Source organism: Panthera leo, chromosome E1 (genome assembly GCF_018350215.1).
Source record: "Panthera leo isolate Ple1 chromosome E1, P.leo_Ple1_pat1.1, whole genome shotgun sequence".
Lineage (NCBI taxonomy): Eukaryota > Metazoa > Chordata > Mammalia > Carnivora > Felidae > Panthera > Panthera leo.
The window spans coordinates 58851523-58870014 of NC_056692.1; the positions used below are offsets into that span (position 1 = coordinate 58851523).

An 18492-nucleotide genomic window follows, 5' to 3' on the forward strand; every position below is an offset into this window, starting at 1 on the left:
GAGACACAGAATCGGAAACAGGCTCCAGGCTCCGAGCCATCAGCCCAGAGCCTGACGCGGGGCTCGAACTCACGGACCGCGAGATCGTGACCTGGCTGAAGTCGGACGCTTAACCGACTGCGCCACCCAGGCGCCCCGGCATCATTGTTTTTTATTTCAAGAAGCCCACACACCGTACTGAGCTCATCATCGAAGAAACTGAAAACGTTATCCAACACCTATTTTCCCTAAAAGCACCAGTTTGTCGTCAAAGACGTTATGGAAAAGTCCTACTAACCCGAAAGGAACGGACACCCTCCCATGTTGTCCAGCCCTCCAGAGGGTGGGAAATGTGGGAATCTTCCCAGGCTCGCTTTACAAAGCTCAGAATAACCCCCACTGCAAACGTTATAGCCACAAACACAGAAAAGGACCAAGCAGTCTCACCTTTGAGGTATGAAAACCTAAGTACAATGGTGGCAAATTGCATCCGGCCACAAATTAAAAGAAAAATATCTCGTAGTCAGGAAGGGCTTCCTTCTGGAACTCAGAAGGAATTCGTTTCATTTGAAATGAAGAAATCTACTAACCTAATGCATTATACTAGTGAGATAAAGGAGAGGGGAAAGAAAAATCTTCTGGGTGGGTACAGAACGGGCGCTTGTTCAAACCCATCGGCCATCCTAAACTAGGGTAGAAGGAAAGTCCTTTGTACCTATTTTCAACAGCGAACAAGAAAACCGCACTGAGTGGCAACACCAGGGAAGTTACAGCTCCCGTCAGGAAGGAGCTGGAAGCCGCCAGCGCCCCATGGCCCTTGCCTCAGAGGCTCCAGCAGGCAAAACAAATGAGATATGGATTTGGGATGGGAAATTCTCATTCTCTACCAATCATATGATTGTTTATCCAGAAGATTCCGGATTGTTGATTAAAACACACACACACACACACACACAGTGATAGAAACAGTAAGAAATCCATAAACTAGCTGAATGCCCGATCTAGCATTTTCTCCTATACCCGTAATATCCCGTCAACAACTAATTTTTTTTTTAAATCTTATCCACAATGGTTGTAACAACCATAAAATACTTAGAATAAATCTAACAAGGAGTGAGTGAGCCTATCCAGAGAAAACCAGTAAAATTTCACTGAAGGACGTAAAACAGATTTCCATAAACAAAGCTCTCCCATGCCATTGGAAGGAAGGCCACACAATATAGGAGGGTCACTTCTGTGACCCTTGATTATTTTCAAGAAGTAATAACTCAAAATCCAAGGGCTCTGGGACACGAAGTCCTGCAGCCTCCCCCCTCCCCCTCCACGGGGGCACCCGGCGTCACTGGTCCTTGTATGTTTTTCTAAGGCTGTTTTGGGGTTTAAAAGCAAAGTGAGTTACAAGGGTATCTTTTTTTTTTTTTTTTTTTTTTTTTTTAGTAAGTATGTGCGGGGCACCTGGGTGGCTCAAGTCAGTTGAGCGTTTGACTTCGGCTCAGGTCATGATCTCTGTTTCTCTCTCTCTCTCTCTCAAAAATAAATAAATAACATTTTTAAAGAAAGTATGCACACGTTATACCCACCGCTCTGTCTCTTGCTTTCTTCTCGTATCAATTTATGCTGGAGGTTATTCCATATCAAGACATAAAAAGCTCTCCATTCTCCACGAACTGATTTTAAAGTTTACTTGGGAGACTCAACGCGCAAGAATACCCAAGAACGTTTTGACAAGGAAAGATAATGAAGGAAAATTGTCCCATCAGGTATCGACACTCGCTATCAATCTACGGCCGTAAACACGGAACGGCGCGGAAGGAAACACGGGCACACAGATCGATGGTGCGGAGCAGAATGGCAGGGAACGCGCCTGGGAATTTAGCTAATTTACCGCAAATTACAGAAACGCACAGATTGCGTTTTTAAGCCCCTAGCGTATGTTTTGATTACTCGGTCCTCTGAAAATAAATACCCAGGTGCCTATTTCACCCCATACAAAAAGCAAGGTCAGCTGCGGTAAATATTTAAGAACATCACAGAAGCATTAGAAGAATATGTGGGATCGTTTTTAAACACTGTCTCGGGGTGAGGCAGGCCTCCGCAAGCGTGACGTGAGGCGCTGAGGCCGGAGGGGAGGAGCTCAGCACTTTTGCTCACACGGAAACTTAAAACTTACCAAGAGGGGTTGACAGAGTTGAAAGACAAGCACAAAATGGGGAGGAACCGCGTTCGAGCACCTGCGACAACATCCACGTCTTCGGTGTTAGTTTCCCGCTGCTGAGAAACAGCTTCTCACCAACTTCGGGGCTTAAAACCAGCCCGTGGATTCGTGCGCGCACGCTGCCGGAGCTCAGAGGTCTGGCGCGGCTGGCCGGGCCCCCTGCTTGGCCACCACGAGGCCGAGGCCCGGTGCAGGTGGGAAGACCCGGGAAAATCCGACTCCAGGCTCATTCGTGTCGTTGGCAGAATGCAGCTCCTTGCAGCCGTAGGACTGAGGGGTGCTGCTCGCCGGTTGTGAGCAGGGATGGCTTTCGGCTCCTGGAGGCCGCCCACATCCCTCGCCATGTGGCCCCTTTCCTCTGTGAGCCAGCTTTGGAGAATTCCCCTCTCGTTGGGTCCCGTTCATCCTGCCAACCTCCCCCACCCCCACCCCGACTTCCTCTTTGGCCACCAGTTGGACACAACTCGCTGCTTTTGAAGGGCTCGCCTGCTTAGGCCTGGCCCACCCGGTCATTTCCCTTTCGACAGGTAACGCAATGCGATCGCAAGAGCCGCACCCGAGGGCAAAGGCCAGGGGAGCCATTTTCAAGTTCTGCCCACCCGGCCTTTAATGCATCTAGAGTTCTTAGAAGCCGACCAACATCCCAGTAGCAGTGTGGCCGGGGACATGAGCAGGCAAATTGGAGAAGGGACAGACCTGGCCATGAAGACGGTGAAACTCGGTTCAACTCCACCGATGTCACGAGAACGCACATTTAAATGGGGATTGGAAATACTGGCTTGTAGTTACTCGGGCAGCTAAGAAGGAAAGCACGGTTGGACTCGTGCTCTTAAGGAAGGTTCCGCACATGCTCTCTCATGTTTCAGGCGAGGGTGAATCGGTCAGCTCGGGCGGCTGTAACCCAGTGCCACGGAGGCCGGAAGTCGGCGATCTGGGTGTGGGCAGCGCTGGGTCCTCCCGAGGACTCTCTCCAGGCTTGTGGCCACCTCCTTCTCCCCGTGTCCTCCCCTGGTCGTTCCTCTGTGCACCTGTGTCCTGATCTCTGCTCCCCATAAGGACACCAGCCATCAGGGGTTAGGGCCACTCGTATGACCTCTTTGTATGTCAATGATCTCTGTAAAGACATCTCTCCAAGCGCAGTCTCCCCCTGCCCCGGCCTGCCCTGGTGACCCCACTTCTGCAACACCTCCTCCGTCTGTTTCTGCTTCCTCCCCCACCCCCACTCCCGCCCCCCGTCATCCCTACCCACACAGGAGCCAGAGAATCCCCCAGTGCTGGAATTTTTACAGTCCTCTTGGATGCAAAAGAATGTCTTTCAAGGTTAAGCTACACCCTTGAAGGACACCTGCCCTAAGTCGCTACTCACCCAGCCACCGTGGGATCTATAAATCAGTCCTGGGCGTGGATCCACCCCTTAGAACGGAACGTTCTATCCAAGTGGGCAGACTAGGGCTGATCGAGGGTTAGCTGCCTAAATGAGCTGGTGTTCTGGCTTTAGAAATCAGGCTCCTGTGAGTTTAGTTAAAAGTAGTCCATTCCTCGGGGTTTGGGAGTGGCAAGTGCGGCCTGGCCGGGCCTGGCCGTGGAGGACAGCCTTGGTGCTCCGGCCTGCGGCCCCAACATAGCCACCGCAGTCCGGGGGCTCCCTCAGAGCTGAGCCCCACTTAGGCCGGCTTCCTCCTGGGGTGTAGGGCTCTACCTAAGACTGGCAACCTCTAAGCAGTAAAAAACAAGACAAAACAAAACTCTGTAAAATTCACACGAGGCCTCACAGCCTGACACGCTATCAGCAGATCCTTAGACGCAGGGAGGGCCTCTAATACTTGGTGGGCAGCGGGCGGCTTGTTGTGATTCGTGGTTACAGATCACATGTGGTTTTGTCTCTCCAACTGGACTGTAAGTCTGGGTCTTTGTTTTTTGTTCTGTTTTAACGTTTATTTATTTTTGAGAGATAGAAGGAGACAGAGCGTGAGCAGGGGAGGGGCAGAGAGAGAGGGAGACACAGGCTCCGAGCCGTCAGCACGGAGCCCGACGCGGGGCTCGAACTCACGAACCTCGAGATCGTGACCTGAGCCGAAGTCGGACGCTCGACCGACGGAGCCCCCCAGGCGCCCCGAAGGTCTCCGTGGTTTAGAGGCAGGTTCCCAGGCTCGGTTCACAACCGCGGGCCCTTCCGGGGCTGCGGGCCCAGACGGCGCGTGCGCGGTGCCCAAGCAGCCCTCCCCCTCTTCCTCCCGCAGTGGCGGCTCTGCAGGCCGAGCTGGAGGGCCTGGCTCTGCACCTCTTCTACCTGCAGAACATAGACCAGGACGTGCGTGACGACATCCGCGTGATGAAGCGGGTGGTGAAGAAGTCAGAAGTGGAGCGGACGCGGGCCGAGTTGGAGAAGAAGCAGCAGGTGTTTTGCACACTCGATGCAGCGGCCAAACCTTTGATTTTCCAAAAGGCCCTTAGCTCTGCCTCTTGCGTGAATGCCGTGGCCCTGGGAGGCTGTGGCCGGCCGGAAGTGAGGGGGGGGTGGTGGTGCAGGGAGTCACTGACTTGGGTCGGGGGCTTCTGGAGAATTCTCTCTGAGGTGCCTGTCGTTGCCCAGGACCTTCACGTGGACCAGCTCACCACCAAAGCCAACCAGCTGGAAGAACAAATCGCCCTGTTGGAGGCTCAGAGTTGCGCCCAGGCCGAGGACACCCGGGCTCTCAGGAAAGCAGTGAGCGAGGTAGGAACGTCACCCCAGCGCTCAGCTGTGGAAGCACCCACTTAGCGCCCACCGCACGGTGCCCGCCCGGGGCCGGTGCCCGCTTAGCCCGCAGGCTCCCTGCCCAGCCCTGTGTCTCCCTAAGCGTCCCAGCATCCTGCTGACCCGTGGCGGGAGGGAGGGAGGGACTCGGTGGGGCACCACATTCAGAAGCCAACACTAGGAACCAACGTTGCTGTGTCTTTTTTTTTTTTAATTTTTTTAACATTTATTCATTTTTGGGAATGAGAGACAGAGCATGAGCGGGGGAGGGGCAGAGAGAGAGGGAGACACAGAATCCGAAACGGGCTCCAGGCTCCGAGCCGTCAGCACAGAGCCTGACGCGGGGCTCGAACTCACAGACTGTGAGATCATGACCTGAGCCAAAGTCAGATGTTCAACCGAATGAGCCACCCAGGTACCCGTGTCTTTTTTTTTTTTTTTTTTTTTTTTAATCCGTGAATCACCATCTGCACTCATGTGTGCAAGAACAACAGAAAGGAAACAAACCACTTTACTGGAGGGAAAAAAAAGGGCTTGAACAAGTGGACAGACATACCTGGGCCCGTAAGGGAAAGCGGTCGGTGCTCCCTAGCCTGTGAATCTAGAATGTGTTCTGATCAGAATCTCAGGGGGGGAAGGGAAAAAAAAGCAGTTGTATAGTTAGCAGAGAGGTTCTTAGGTTTATCTGAAGAATAAACTCAGGACTAGGCGGGAATCGTTTGGGAAGGGAGATTCAGGAAGGGGGACCAGTAATCCGTCTGCCCTGAACTGAGGGCTTCTGGGGCCGGTCACCCTCGCGTTGTCCTACCACATATCACCAGTTATAGAGCCCTGGAGGGTAAAATACTGTGTTCCTGGGGATGAGGAGAGACAAGCAGGCCATGGTAGCCTACGAGAGAGCCCAGAAGTAAGCAAACATTTGTGTAAAACTTGAGTAGATTATAAATCAGTAGAGAACAAGCGAATCAGGGACAACGGGGTAGGGACATTTGGTTAATCATTTGGGGAACAATTAAATCTTTTCCTCATACCAGACACTGAAGTAAATTCCAGATGGGATCAGGAATGTAAATGGGGGGAAATGCACTGGAAAAAAATAAAAGAAAAATGTCTTTTAGATCCTGAGTTGGGGCGGCCTTTCTAAGCACGGACACTAACGGAGCAGGTGGGGAGGGCAGGGCACACCCACCATAGCGTCTGTGGACCTCGGGCACCAGCCTCACGGAAAGGCGGAAGCCACGCCCGGGAGACACAGGCTTTCACCTACGAATAAGTCTGGGGCAGAAAGAGAGGGTTTTTCTTTTTTTTTTTTTTTTTAACATTTATTTATTTTTGAAAGAGAGACAGAGACAGAGCATAAATGGGGGTGGGTCAGAGAGAGAGGGAGACACAGAATCCGAAGCAGGCTCCAAGCTCCGAGCTGTCAGCACAGAGACCGACGTGGGGCTCGAACCCACGAACCGTGAGATCACGACCTGAGCCGAAGTCGGACGCTCAACCGACTGAGCCACCCAGGCGCCCCCAGATCTTGAAAATCAGTAAGAAATGCCCTGTGCCTGATTCCACCATGTGGTGATTGTGGACATATATACACGATGCTGTGACTTCCTCTCATGAATTTTGGTGCCTTCGGCCCCTCTCTTCTGGGTGTATAGCCCCAGCCAGGCAGGGCCGCCCCGAGTTCTGTGTATCCTGCCTTCCTGCCCCTGGAACAGCATGTGGCCCACAGCAGGTGCATCACAGACATTCGTGAATGAACGGATGAGGGACCAGTGATGGAAAGGACCCGACAGGGAGTTCTGCCAGGCTCACCAGGATGAACCAGCGAGGAGGGGAGTGTTCCTCCCAGGCTGGCAGTGAAAACACACGTGGGTCTTTATCAAGATCTCCATTCAGGGCGCCTGGGTGGCTCAGTCAGTTGAGCGTCTGACTTCAGCTCAGGTCGTGATCTCGTGGGTCGTGAGTTCGAGCCCCGCGTCAGGCTCTGTGCTGAGGGCTCGGAGCCTGGAGCCTGCTTCCGATCCTGCGTCTCCCTCTCTCTGCCCCTCCCCTGCTCTGTCTCTCTCTCTCAAAAATAAATAAACATCAAACTTTTTTTTTTTTAAAAAGATCTTTATTCAAGGACAGCATTGTAACACGCATGGGGAAAGATGCTCCCCTACCCCCGCCCCAGCCCTAAAACTCCCCTACCCCCTCCCAAAATATCACCGGGGCTTCGCTCCAAGGAAAGTGCTGAAGACGCACGCAAGTAGAAATTGTGTAGATTTAAAAACTCCACAAGCAAAATGAATGGCGGGGGCGGGGGCAGGGAGGGCGGGCATCGGGTTCAAGAGTCACCATATGTCCGTGCAGCGGAAGCCTGTCCGACAACCAAATACCTGCTGACACGAAAGCCCGTGCACAGCATGCTGATTTTTAGTTCCGGGTTACAAAACGTAGAGAACGTGACCGCACACACCCACACCCGCGTGAACACACACACACACACACGTGCACACATGCACACAGACACATCGGGGCCTGATGGACGCCCCCAACCAGCCGCCAGGTCGTTCTCCATGGTGCGGGCTCTTACGGGAAGGGCTGTCGGGCCCCGAGTCTCCGTCTGTGGACCGGAGTCATCGTGAGAACCAGCGACCCCCCCCCCCCCCCACATCCGCATTCTCGACGGGGCAGGCGTCAGTCACTGCCCTCCACCCGCCTTCTCCCCCTCCTCGATCCCCTGGCTCTGAGCACCTCGCGGCCCTGGGTCAGGGCTCGGGTGGGTGCTCAATGCGTCTTTAGAGCCGTATTTATGTTCACGTTCGTCCTTTCACTGGTGCGCGATAGGAAAAGCACGAGTCACATACGGGAAAGGAGGCGGTTCCGGCCTTTGGGGCCCTTGCACACTCCCGTGGGGCCTCCGGCATAACGAGGTTCGGCCAACGTCCGCGTCACCCTGACTGTCCCCCGCAGGCCTGCACGGAGATAGACGCCATCCACGTGGAGAAAAGGCACATCGTGCAGCAGTGGGCCGCCTGCCTGGTGGGCATGAAGCACCGGGACGAGGCGCACAGGACCATCCGGGAGGCGCTCAGGTACGCGCACCCCTGGGAGGGCCGCTGGCCGCCCTGCAGGGGGCCGGGGCTCGGGGCTCGGGGCCACAGGCGGGTGCGCCCTTCGCCTGCTGGCCTTGGACAGGGTCAGGAGGCAGGGTCAGACGTGGGATCCAGAGCAAAGCAATCTCACGGTGCTTTTCGTGTGTGACGGGCCCCACGCTCAGCTTGGGCTGGCGTGGGCCCACAGACCCTGGAGGGGGCTTTGTCATCACCCAGATTTGCCAGAAGAGGAGGGTGTGGTGGAAGGCAGCGCTGTGTGAGCCTGACGTGGGCACTGCCACGGTGGCCCCAGTGGGCCTCCCTCGGGCCTGGGGTCCGGCAAGCAGCACCCCATCACTGCCAAGGATAACCGGGGCCACAGAGCAACGACAGAGAGCATCCACTAAAAACGCGTCCCCGGAGGGGCGCCTGGTGGCTCAGTCAGTCAGGGGTCTGAGCCTTGATCTCAGCTCAGGTCTTGATCTCAGGGGTCGTGAGTTCAGGCCCCGTGGGGGGCTCTGCGCTGGGTGTGGAGTGTGGAGCCTGCTTAAAGAAGGAAAAATGGGGCGCCTGGGTGGCTCAGTCGGTTAAGCGTCCAACTTTGGCTCGGATCACGATCTCGCGGTCCATGAGTTCGAGCCCCGTGTCGGGCTCTGTGCTGACAGCTCGGAGCCTGGAGCCTATTTCAGATTCTGTGTCTCCCTCTCTCTCTGACCCTCCCCCGTTCATGCTCTGTCTCTCTCTGTCTCAAAAATAAATAAACGTTAAAAAAAATTTTTTTTTAAAAAAAGAGAGAGAAAGAAAAATGTGTCCCCGACAAAGGGGCATGGCGAGGCCTCTTGGGACCGCTCTAACGGCACCCTGGGTCCCGCCCCTCCCTCACACTAAGGGAGGCCGGATGACCAGCTCTCCCGAGGCTGGCCGAACACCCCATTGATCTGGACCCGGCAGCCCCGGGTGAGGCCCACATGTAACCTCTAGACCAGACAGGTCCCCACCACCCTGACACTCTCTAGACCACGACCAGCCATCGAATCTTTGCCATGTCGGTGACAAAGTCACGTCAAAAGTGGGTCCCAGCCGCGGGTGAACAATCATGATTGGGACTCTAGTAAACACTGAAAGTCACGTATTCAAAGGAAACATCTCAAAACAAGCAGAAACCACAGACCGTACTGTGTTTAAGCTCAGGGGGGCGGGGACACCCAAGAATTTACAGTCCCCGGGGGTGGGGGGGGCGGGGCCACACCCCATCCCCTGGTGCCCTGCCGGCAGCCTTGTCTAACTTCCCGATGGGACATGGAAGGGTGACCTGGCACAGAGCCCCTCGCCCTGGGGATGCTGGGATGTAGCTAGGGTGCCTCCAGACCCCCAAGCAGCTTCCCTGGGAACCTTGATGGATGGCGCCCGACGCCGGGGCCGTGCAGTAACCTCCACCAGTGTCTGTACCCCAGTATTTTCTGTCGGTATCTGTTCGTCTAGGAAGTTATCAAAGCGATCGGTTATCAAGGATCAGTGATCACATCATAGGAAATTTGAAAACCACAGAAAAAGGTTTCCAAGAGCGCCGTCTTTTTCCCTCTGGTGACCACGACAATTTATTAGCATTTTGGGCACGCCCGGGCATCTCTTCTCCCGTGCCTGTGACTTACCACGTGTTCAGACGTCTGTCACGCAGTTTGTGACTGTGCCTTTTTAAACTGGACGTCTGCTTTTATTGTCAGATGTAATAGGCATTTGTAAGGCTGCTACTTCCTAAAAAAGAAAATGAGTAGGTTTTCCGTTTTAAGCCGGGTTTGCAGAGGCTAATTTATGTACACGCTTCTTATGCGGAAGGGTTCTCCCTCTTCAGCGCACAGCTTTGCGAGTTTTTCGGCAAACGGACCGAGGCCAGTGCCCCCATACCCCCGCCCCCCCCCGAGTCAGCATCTTCTCTGTACCTTCCGCCCCCAGCGGACACTGACCTGCCTTCTGTCCCCTGCGGCCCTGTCCTTCCCAAGATGTCCCATAAATGGAACCCCACAGTGTGCACATTTTGTCATCTGGCTTCCTCCACACAGCACGCCACTGTGTTCCCCGGCTCCCCCCCCCCGGTGGACTGCCCCGTTGTTTCCAGTTTGGGGACACCGTGGGAAAAGCTACCGTGACAGTCGGTGCACGTCTGGGTGTGGACGCATATTTCCGTCTCTGCCGCGTGAATACCCAGGCACGGGATCGCTGGCCAGTGCGAATTCGACTTTGTTACAAACTGCCCGTGTGTTTTCCGGTTTGGTTTCTTCCATCGTGCATTCCCTCCGGCAGGTGGGTGAGAGTCCCGGTTACCCGCGCCCCCCATTCTCACCAACGCTCGGTGTCGTCATTTTGATCGTAGCCATTACCAGGTTTACGTTTGCGTGTCTCTGATGACTTACTTGCCACCCACACGCCTTCTCTGGTGAAATGTCTTTTGCTTATTTTTCAGTTGAGCGGATTATCTTGTTCTTGACTTCTGAGGGTTCTTCGCATAATCTAGACACGAGTCCTCTCTCGGGTGTGTGCTTTGGAAGTATTTTCTTCCTGTCTGTGGCTCACCTGCTCCTTCTCCCGGCCATGGCTTTGGAAGAGCATAAATTTTGATGAAGCCCAATTAGTTAATTTGTTTTCAGAGCTCATGCTTTTTACGTCCCCTCGAAGAAATCTTTGCCTGACCCAGGGTCATGAGGATTCCCTCCTCCTGTCTTCTGCTCAGCTCTTCTGTGTGGCACATGACTGATTCCAAGTCAATGCCTGTCGTGGCATGAGACCCAAGCTCGGTCTGTTTGCACGTCTGTCTCCAGCGGTCCCAGCACCACTGCTGAAAAGACGGCTCTCTCCCCTTTGAAATAGTGTGTCATCTCAGTCACAAATCAACTGTGTGTGTGTGTGTGTGTGTGTGTGTGTGTGGTGTCGTCTCGATTTGTGGACTCCTGGTTCTGTTTCATTCAGTCTACTCTGTCCCTTCACCGACACCACATTGTCTTGGTGACTACAGCTTTATTATAGAAAGTCTTAAAATCAGATAGTGGGAATCCTCGTTCTTCTTTTACAAATTATTTTGGCAATTCGAGGTCTTGTGGATTGCCATATCAAGTTTAAAATTAGTTTGTCGATTTCTGGGAAAAAAATACACTTCCTGGGATTGGAATTGGAATTGCACTGAGTCTACGGATCTGTTCGGGGAGAACCGACACCTTAACGATATCGGATTTTCTGCCGAATAAACATGCCATCTCTCCCCGGTATTTTTTTAAAATGTGTACAGATGTGTATTGCTACACTGTTGAAATTAGGGGGGGGGGGGGGGGAAAGGCCAGAAAACTGGAAAGAGCCTAATTGTGTATCAGTGAGGATTCTTAAATTAGGGCCCCGTCATCATTTAGAATTCCATCTGGTCACTGAGAAGACTGAGGGATTTCCATGTGCACTGGTATTTAATATCTCTAAGACACAAGAAAATTAAGACAGAACGGGATCTACCAGGCTACTGTTTGTTTCTTAGACACAGACAAACATAATCCTATATAAGTATGAATAGATCTGGAAAAACATGTAAGAAATAGCTGGTTGCTTGGGGAAGAGAATTGGAGGCCTGGGGACAGATGTGAAGAAAAGACACGGAGGGCGTTACTCCGGTTCAAGGAGAAAGTACTTTCCGATTTTTTGAATAAGAACTTATTCAAGGGACAAGATGCCGTCAGTGGACGTCTCAGAACAAAGGGGGGGAAAATGTCTCGCACGCAAACGAAAATTCCGCTTCTGTTTCCCGGCACCTGTGTTTGTGAATGGACGTTAATTGCGGGTATTTCCACGGCCAGTGTTGGGGGGGGGAAACAGAAGAGTTCGGAGCGAGGCCCACCAGTGGCCTCCCAGCCACGCCTCGCACTGTGGCCGTGGGGCGAGCCAGTCCGGTGACCTGAGCTCCAGTGCTCACGTGTGTGACTCTGGAGCCGTGCACCCCCTTTCCAGGATGGCTCTCGGGCCTCGCGAGGGCAGGTGGACGAGGCCCCCGGACAACGCCAACCCCTCCCTCCCTTCCCCTGTACTCACTATCTCAGAAGAGTCTTAGCCTTAAACTCAAAAGTGGGCAGGGGCTCTGTGAATGCATCAGGGAGCAGTAGTCGACACTGGCTGCTATTTGCGGTTGGTTTCCCATTCGTCCCTCCCCATCGGGGGAGCCCCCCGTGAGCGGGCACCACCACACGCTTGGGCCCCTCTGATGCCCCAGCTTTGCTCTCTCGGTCCCGGCAGCGAGTGCCAGCACCAGATCGTGTCCATCGACGGTGAGATCGAGGCCTACAAGAAATCCATCGTGAAGGAGGAGGAGAAGAATGAGAAGCTGGCCGGCGTCCTGAACCGCACGGAGACGGAGGCCAGCCTGATGCAGAGGCTGACCACGCAGTGCCTGGCCAAGCAGCAAACCCTACAGAACGAGTTCAACACCTACCAGCTGGTGCTGCAGGACACCGAGGCCGCGCTGGGCAAGGCCCACGGGGTAGGACCGCATTCCCCACCCCGCAGGGCCGGTCCCCACGGCCTCCCCAACCGCGCCACCCCTGCGGCTTTCTTTCCAGGAGTACGCGACGGCCACGGGCGAACTGCAGACCGTCCACCAGACCATCCAGAACGAGCTGGAGGAGAAGAGGAGGACAGATGCCTCCGTCGCGGAGAAGCTGCAGGAACACATCACCTCCAACAAGATGACCAAGTGCTTCCACAAGCTCATCCTGAAGCTCCAGAAGGAGAAGACCAACCTGGTACGCCACCGCTCGCCCGCGGCCGTGCGGGACGGGCGCCTGGGCTGGCGGGCGGGGCGGCGGCTCTCAGAGGGAACAGATCGCGCGCAGAGGAAGCAGGGCGAGCGAGGGGCCCTCGGCGTGTCCGTTCACTTTCCACTTGGTCCTAGTTCTAAAAGCAAGCATTTGGTGGTAGAAAAGCCTGGAAATAACCCCACCATCCAGAGACGACCTCTTCTAGCGTTTTGGTATACTTCCTTCTGGAACTCTTTCCAAACACCCACGCTCGCACCCGCCACCAAGTACGTGCACGCACAACGACACACGCAAACACACGTGCGTAGAAGCATCCCCACGCGCACACGAGCCGGCACGCCCGCACAGGCACACACGCTCGTGTGTGCCCACACGTGCACACACCTTGAACAACGGAGGACTCCGTGTGTCAGTTCTCAGTCCGTTCTATTCCCTTGTCGTCAGTTTTACTGAAAAGTGACGCAGAGAGACAAGTGCGCAGGTAAGAAGCGTAGGACTCCGCTGATCTCACCGTGTGTATACAGAGTTTTATTTAACTTCCAGGCCACGCGCAACATACCATTTTCCATGAAATATTCTCTAGAAACTTCCCTTTTTCCCTTCTGCACGACGTCTCATCACACGAATGTGTAGGTTTTAAGTACTATAAACAACTCAGCACCGAACGGGCTTGCCCGACGGTTTTGTCCCACACTTCTGACAGAGCGCTACAGCGGAAACCCCGGGTCGAAGGGTAGGGGGTGTCATCAGTGGGTGGGAGCCTCCAGAGCCTCTCCCCACCAGGCTTGGCCGTCGGGGCCTCGGGACCCCCTCCGACAAGGCCTCTCTCTTGTTCCAGGGGTCTTATTTTACTCTGAGCTGTGGTCACGGGTCCCTGTGTCCTTCAAAAAGCAATTCTATACTTAAATTGCTTCTCCTTTGACCCTTCCCGTGGTGTGGGCCCCCCGGGGACCCCCCGGAGGCTCCCTTGGCCTGCAGCAGGCCTAGGGCCCATCCCGGCAGACGGCCCGCCCCACGGCCCTCACTCGAGTCTCAGGAGGAGAGGTGACCCACTCAGCCTGCCTTGCTCTCCAGCCCCTACCAGAAGCTTCCATCTGAGGGGCGGGAGATGAAGGGGACCGTGGGCCCCTCCTGGCCTGAGGCTAAGAGCATGAAGTCCCGCTCCCGCGCGATCCTGGCCTCTGCCTTCACTCTCTCCTCGTACGAGAAACTTGGCAGGTGTCAGAGGATTGAATCTAAGCATTTATTACAATGAGCGCAAGGTGGCTGGGGAGCCAGAGGCCGTGCCCCTAAATGTCGGCCATTGATCGGTTGATCGCCATTGCTGTCAGGTGGATACCGGCCAGGAGGAGGCCCAGCTGGTGGGGCTCACCTGTCCTTCTGGGAGGGCAGGGCTGCTGTCTCCCCGGCCGGCAGCCTAGGCACGCCACCCTCCCGGGCACCCGGGAGGAGGGCAGCTTGCTCCTGGCCTGGTTCCACCAAAGAAGTGGGGAGACGGGGCTCGGCTGGGTGTCCACAGGAGGTCCTGTCTGACGCCGGGGGCATTCCATTCATCCTTCCTCTGGGAAGTGGGGGCAAGGCTACCTGCTGGGAGCAAAACTAGGGGCCCCAGGCTGTCCTGGAGAAGCTAAGGAGCATGGTGTGTGTGAAGCCAGCCTTCCTGCGAGGATGCAGGGGGGACAGTACTACCACCGATGACCAGCGGAGGGCAGTAGAGGGTCTCGGTCCCTCAACTGTCCATCGTGATTGCCCAAGAGTTCCAAGTCCTGCTCCTGAAAGGGGGCGTTTTTGCCAAACTGTTCAGAAAGCCCCCTGGGATCTGGAGCTGGGGCCCAGGGGGCGGACAGGCACGGGTCAACCAAGAGTCTACAAGTTAGTTCAGGAACAGTACTGACATCCCAGGAGAGGCCAGGGCGGTCTCAACACGAGTGAACGGTCCAGGAGCAGAGCCGGGGGAGTCCAGAGAGCCTGGCTCGTCCGGCTGGTGACCAGAAGGGGACTTAGGAATTGGAATCTCATAGGGCTGCAAGCTCGGAGGCAGAGTGGGAGGCGGGAGCCCCTGTGAAGACCAGGGCACCACAGATGGGTCTCGGCAAAGGAAGAGACCGGGGGCTTCGCCAGAGCTCAGAGGACGGGAAGGTTCGGGAGCATTTCCACGGGGACCTGGGTGACCGAGGTGCTGGAAGGTTCTGCCCCTGCTGGGCAGGCTCCGGCTTTAACACCGAGGAACGTTGGGTGTCCTGCCGAGTCACCCACAGTGGCCGGTCAAAGGGTGCACCTCAGAGGACGGGGAGTCGGCAGGGGACGGGGACAGGGAGAGAGCTGAGGATGTACGTGGGCAGGAGTAGTGGGCACAGCCACGGTCCAGGGAAAAGACCCCATTTCCAAAGGGAGCCTGAGCGGCCGCGCCTGCTGCTATAAATATCCCTACAGTAAACTCTACGTCACCGGAGAGATGGAGGGAATCCTCCTGAGAGCCAACAAGAGAGGCAGGGGGAGCTGGTCAAGACCTTCAGGACAGCGGGCACGCCCTGCAGAGGCGCTCAGCCATGGGCTGCAGCTCCTGACCGATGACATGAGAACAGGGGCGCCTGGGTGGCTCCGTTGGTTGGGCGGCCGACTTCGGCTCAGGTCATGATCTCACAGTTCATGAGTTCGAGCCCCGCGTCGGGCTCTGTGCTGACAGCTCGGAGCCTGGAGCCTGTTTCAGATTCTGTCTCCATCTCTCTGCCCCTCCCCCACTGTGCTCTGTGCCCCTCTCTCTCTCTCTCTCAAAAATAAATAAACATTAAAAGACAATGACATGACGATAGAAGTCAAGCTTTAGCTAATTAAAAAGGAGCTTACAAATCTATGTGTAGAGTATGATCCTGTTTCTGGTTCTGGGGGTAAGGAAGGGGGCTTATATGTGAAGACTGGCAGGAAGGAAGGCTGGCCGTGTGGCAGGCGTTCAAGGAAATGACAGTCCGGCCAGCCCATCTGGAGCCCCCACCCAGGGGGGAGAGACGTTCAGACACGTTTCCTTTTGCTGATTCAGGTGACGCATCTCTCCAAAACTGACGGCAACGTTGCCCAGACCACCCTGGACATCACGAACACCAACTGCAGGCTGGACGCCCATCAGAAGACTCTGGCCGAGCTAGACAAGGAGGTGAAAAAAGTCAATGACCTCATCACCAACAGCGAGAACGAGATCTCCAGGCGCACGATCCTGATCGAGAGGAAGCAGGGCCTCATCAACTTTTTCAATAAGCAGCTGGAACAGATGGTCTCCGAGCTGGGGGTAAGACCTCGGGGCGGGAGAGGCCACCCCTGCTCGGTGTCCGTGCCTGGCCGTCTCCGCAACTCCTTAGGTTCAGAATTGAGCCTTCCCCGCCCCTTTTACGGGTGAAATGGCATACCCACGGGGCACGACCCCAGTCAGGGGCCGTCCGCGGACCTCCTTCCACCAAGGGCCCGACAGCGAACATTTCAGGCCAGGTGGTTGCTGCCGAAGCTACTCACCCCTGCTGTCCCGGCCGGCAAGGCAGGCGATTAAGTAAATGGATGTGCACAATTAAACCTTATTTATGGCCCCTGAAGTGTGAATGCCATGTAACTCTCACCTGGCACACAATTTTCTTCTTTCTCGTCGTACAAAGACAGTGGGTGGGATCTGACCCTCGGACCGCTGCTCTGCGTGAGGGGGTCTGATGAGTTTGAGGCTTGAAGTGCTATCGGCCACCCAGGTATCCCCAGCCTGGGGCCCTAACTCCGGGCTTCCGGTCCGGGAGTAAGACAGGAGACCCCAAACACCAGGGAGCCTTCTCAAAGCTGCAACCCACACGGGTCCTAAGAGAGTACAGACCCCGACCCGTGACAGTCTGCTGGTAAAAGACAAGTTGATGGGGCGCCTGGGGGGCTCGGTCGGTTGAGCGCCCAACTTCGGCTCAGGTCACGATCTCACTGGTTCAAGCCCCACGTCGGGCTCTGTGCTGACAGCTCAGAGCCTGGAGGCTGCTTCCGAGTCTGTGTCTCCCTCTTTCTCTGCCCCTCCCCTGCTCGTGCTCTGTCTCTCTCCAAAAAAAAACATTTTTTTTAATTAAAAAAAAAAAAGACAACTTGCAAAGCCCCTTTGGGTGACGGAGTTCCCCCAACCCTGCCCTCGGCCCCACAAGGCTGTGAGGTGGCAGAGAAGGCCTCCCGAGACCCGTGTCTCCCACAGTGGGTCAGGGGGGCATATGGCGGGAGCCCGGGGCCCCAGAGGAAACGTCCCCAGTCATCCTCGCCAGCTGTGTGATCTCCTGGCCCCCTCCCCTGCCCACCCGGAGAGCACCCCTCTGGAAACAAGGAGGCTCAATCTGCTTTTTTTGTGACCGTCCCTCGTAGGGAGAAGAAGTGGGGCCTCTGGAGCTCGAAATCAAGCGGCTGACCAAGCTGATCGAAGAGAACAACAGCAGCGTGACACAGGCCCAGGTGACCTGGCTGCGCCTGCAGCAGGAGATGGTCAAGGTCACCCGGGAGCGGGAGGAGCAGCTGGCTTCCCTGGATACGCTCACGAAGGAGGTCCACATCCTGGAGCAGAAGAAACTGCGCATAGAAAGTAAGCGCTCGGCGTCCGGGGAGGGGGACCCACCGCCTACTTTTCACGAAACCACAAGGGTCACGGCACCTCTCGTAACTGTGAGCTGTTGCCCTGACCGCCAGCCCCGTGGCCGGCCCACTGGATCTGCCCAGTTCTCGGATGGAAGGGTGCTTCCGGAGAGAGGACCGTGGAAGGCCCACCGTCCTGCCCAAGGCTGGGCGGCGTGACTGGAAACGCACAGATGCAGCTCCCAGCGGGTCCCCCTCTGGGGGGCGGGGTGGGGGGGGGACACCTCGTGCCCCGAACTCGGGGCTGCGAGATGGGGAATCTTTCTTACTCTCCGGCGGAACCTGGAAAACCCGTCCCACCACGGGCTCCCAGACGGTGTAAAAACCAGGGGTCTCTAATGTGCTGGAGTGTCCAGTAGGGTGAGACGGGCATCCTTCCCGGCCGCCACCCCCTCCCCGGGGCCCCCCGCTGAGGCACCCTGATCCCCCACCTGGTCGCACGTGGTCTCCAACCAGAGATCCACGCAGGTCAGCCCGGCCACGCGGCCCCACGGGAAATGCTGCTAAGTGGCCCGGGGCCCATTTCTTTCTTTCTTTTTTAAAAATTTTTTTAGGGGCGCCTGGGTGGCTTAGTCGGTTAGGCGTCCGACTTCAGCTCAGGTCACGATCTCACGGTCCGTGAGTTCGAGCCCCGCGTTGGGCTCTGGGCTGACGGCTCAGAGCCCGGAGCCTGCTTCCGATTCTGTGTCTCCCTCTCTCTCTGCCCCTCCCCTGTTCATGCTCTGTCTCTCTCTGTCTCAAAAATAAATAAACATTAAAAAAAATTTTTTTTTTAACGTTTACTTATTTTTGAGGGGGGTGGGAGGGGCAGAGAGAGAGGGAGACACAGAATCCAAAGCAGGTTCCAGGCTCCGAGCTGTCATCACAGAGCCCGACGCGGGGCTCGAACCCATGAACTGTGAGATCATGACCTGGCTGAAGTCGGACGCTTAACCGACTGAGCCCCCCAGGTGCCCCCCGGGGCCCATTTCTTCCCAGGGGTCCTGCTGCCTTCCTGGCCCGCCCTGGGGTCGTCCAAATCCCACTGTTGAAGATTAGGGTGGTTGTTTTCTGCCCCAACCCCTG

At 55.8% G+C, this 18492-nt stretch overlaps 1 protein-coding gene across 2 annotated transcripts in view; it reads left to right on the top strand.

The window, feature by feature from the left end:
• The window catches only part of CCDC40 (coiled-coil domain containing 40), a 42361-nt gene that overhangs the window by 14440 nt on the left and 9429 nt on the right, over positions 1-18492 (top strand). For both annotated transcript variants that reach the window (XM_042916069.1, XM_042916070.1), the window contains exons 8-14: positions 4435-4592; positions 4788-4910; positions 7887-8008; positions 12275-12518; positions 12598-12780; positions 15833-16078; positions 17164-17377. In XM_042916069.1, coding sequence (XP_042772003.1) covers positions 4435-4592; positions 4788-4910; positions 7887-8008; positions 12275-12518; positions 12598-12780; positions 15833-16078; positions 17164-17377 — 1290 coding nt within the window. The remainder of the gene's footprint in view (positions 1-4434; positions 4593-4787; positions 4911-7886; positions 8009-12274; positions 12519-12597; positions 12781-15832; positions 16079-17163; positions 17378-18492) is intronic.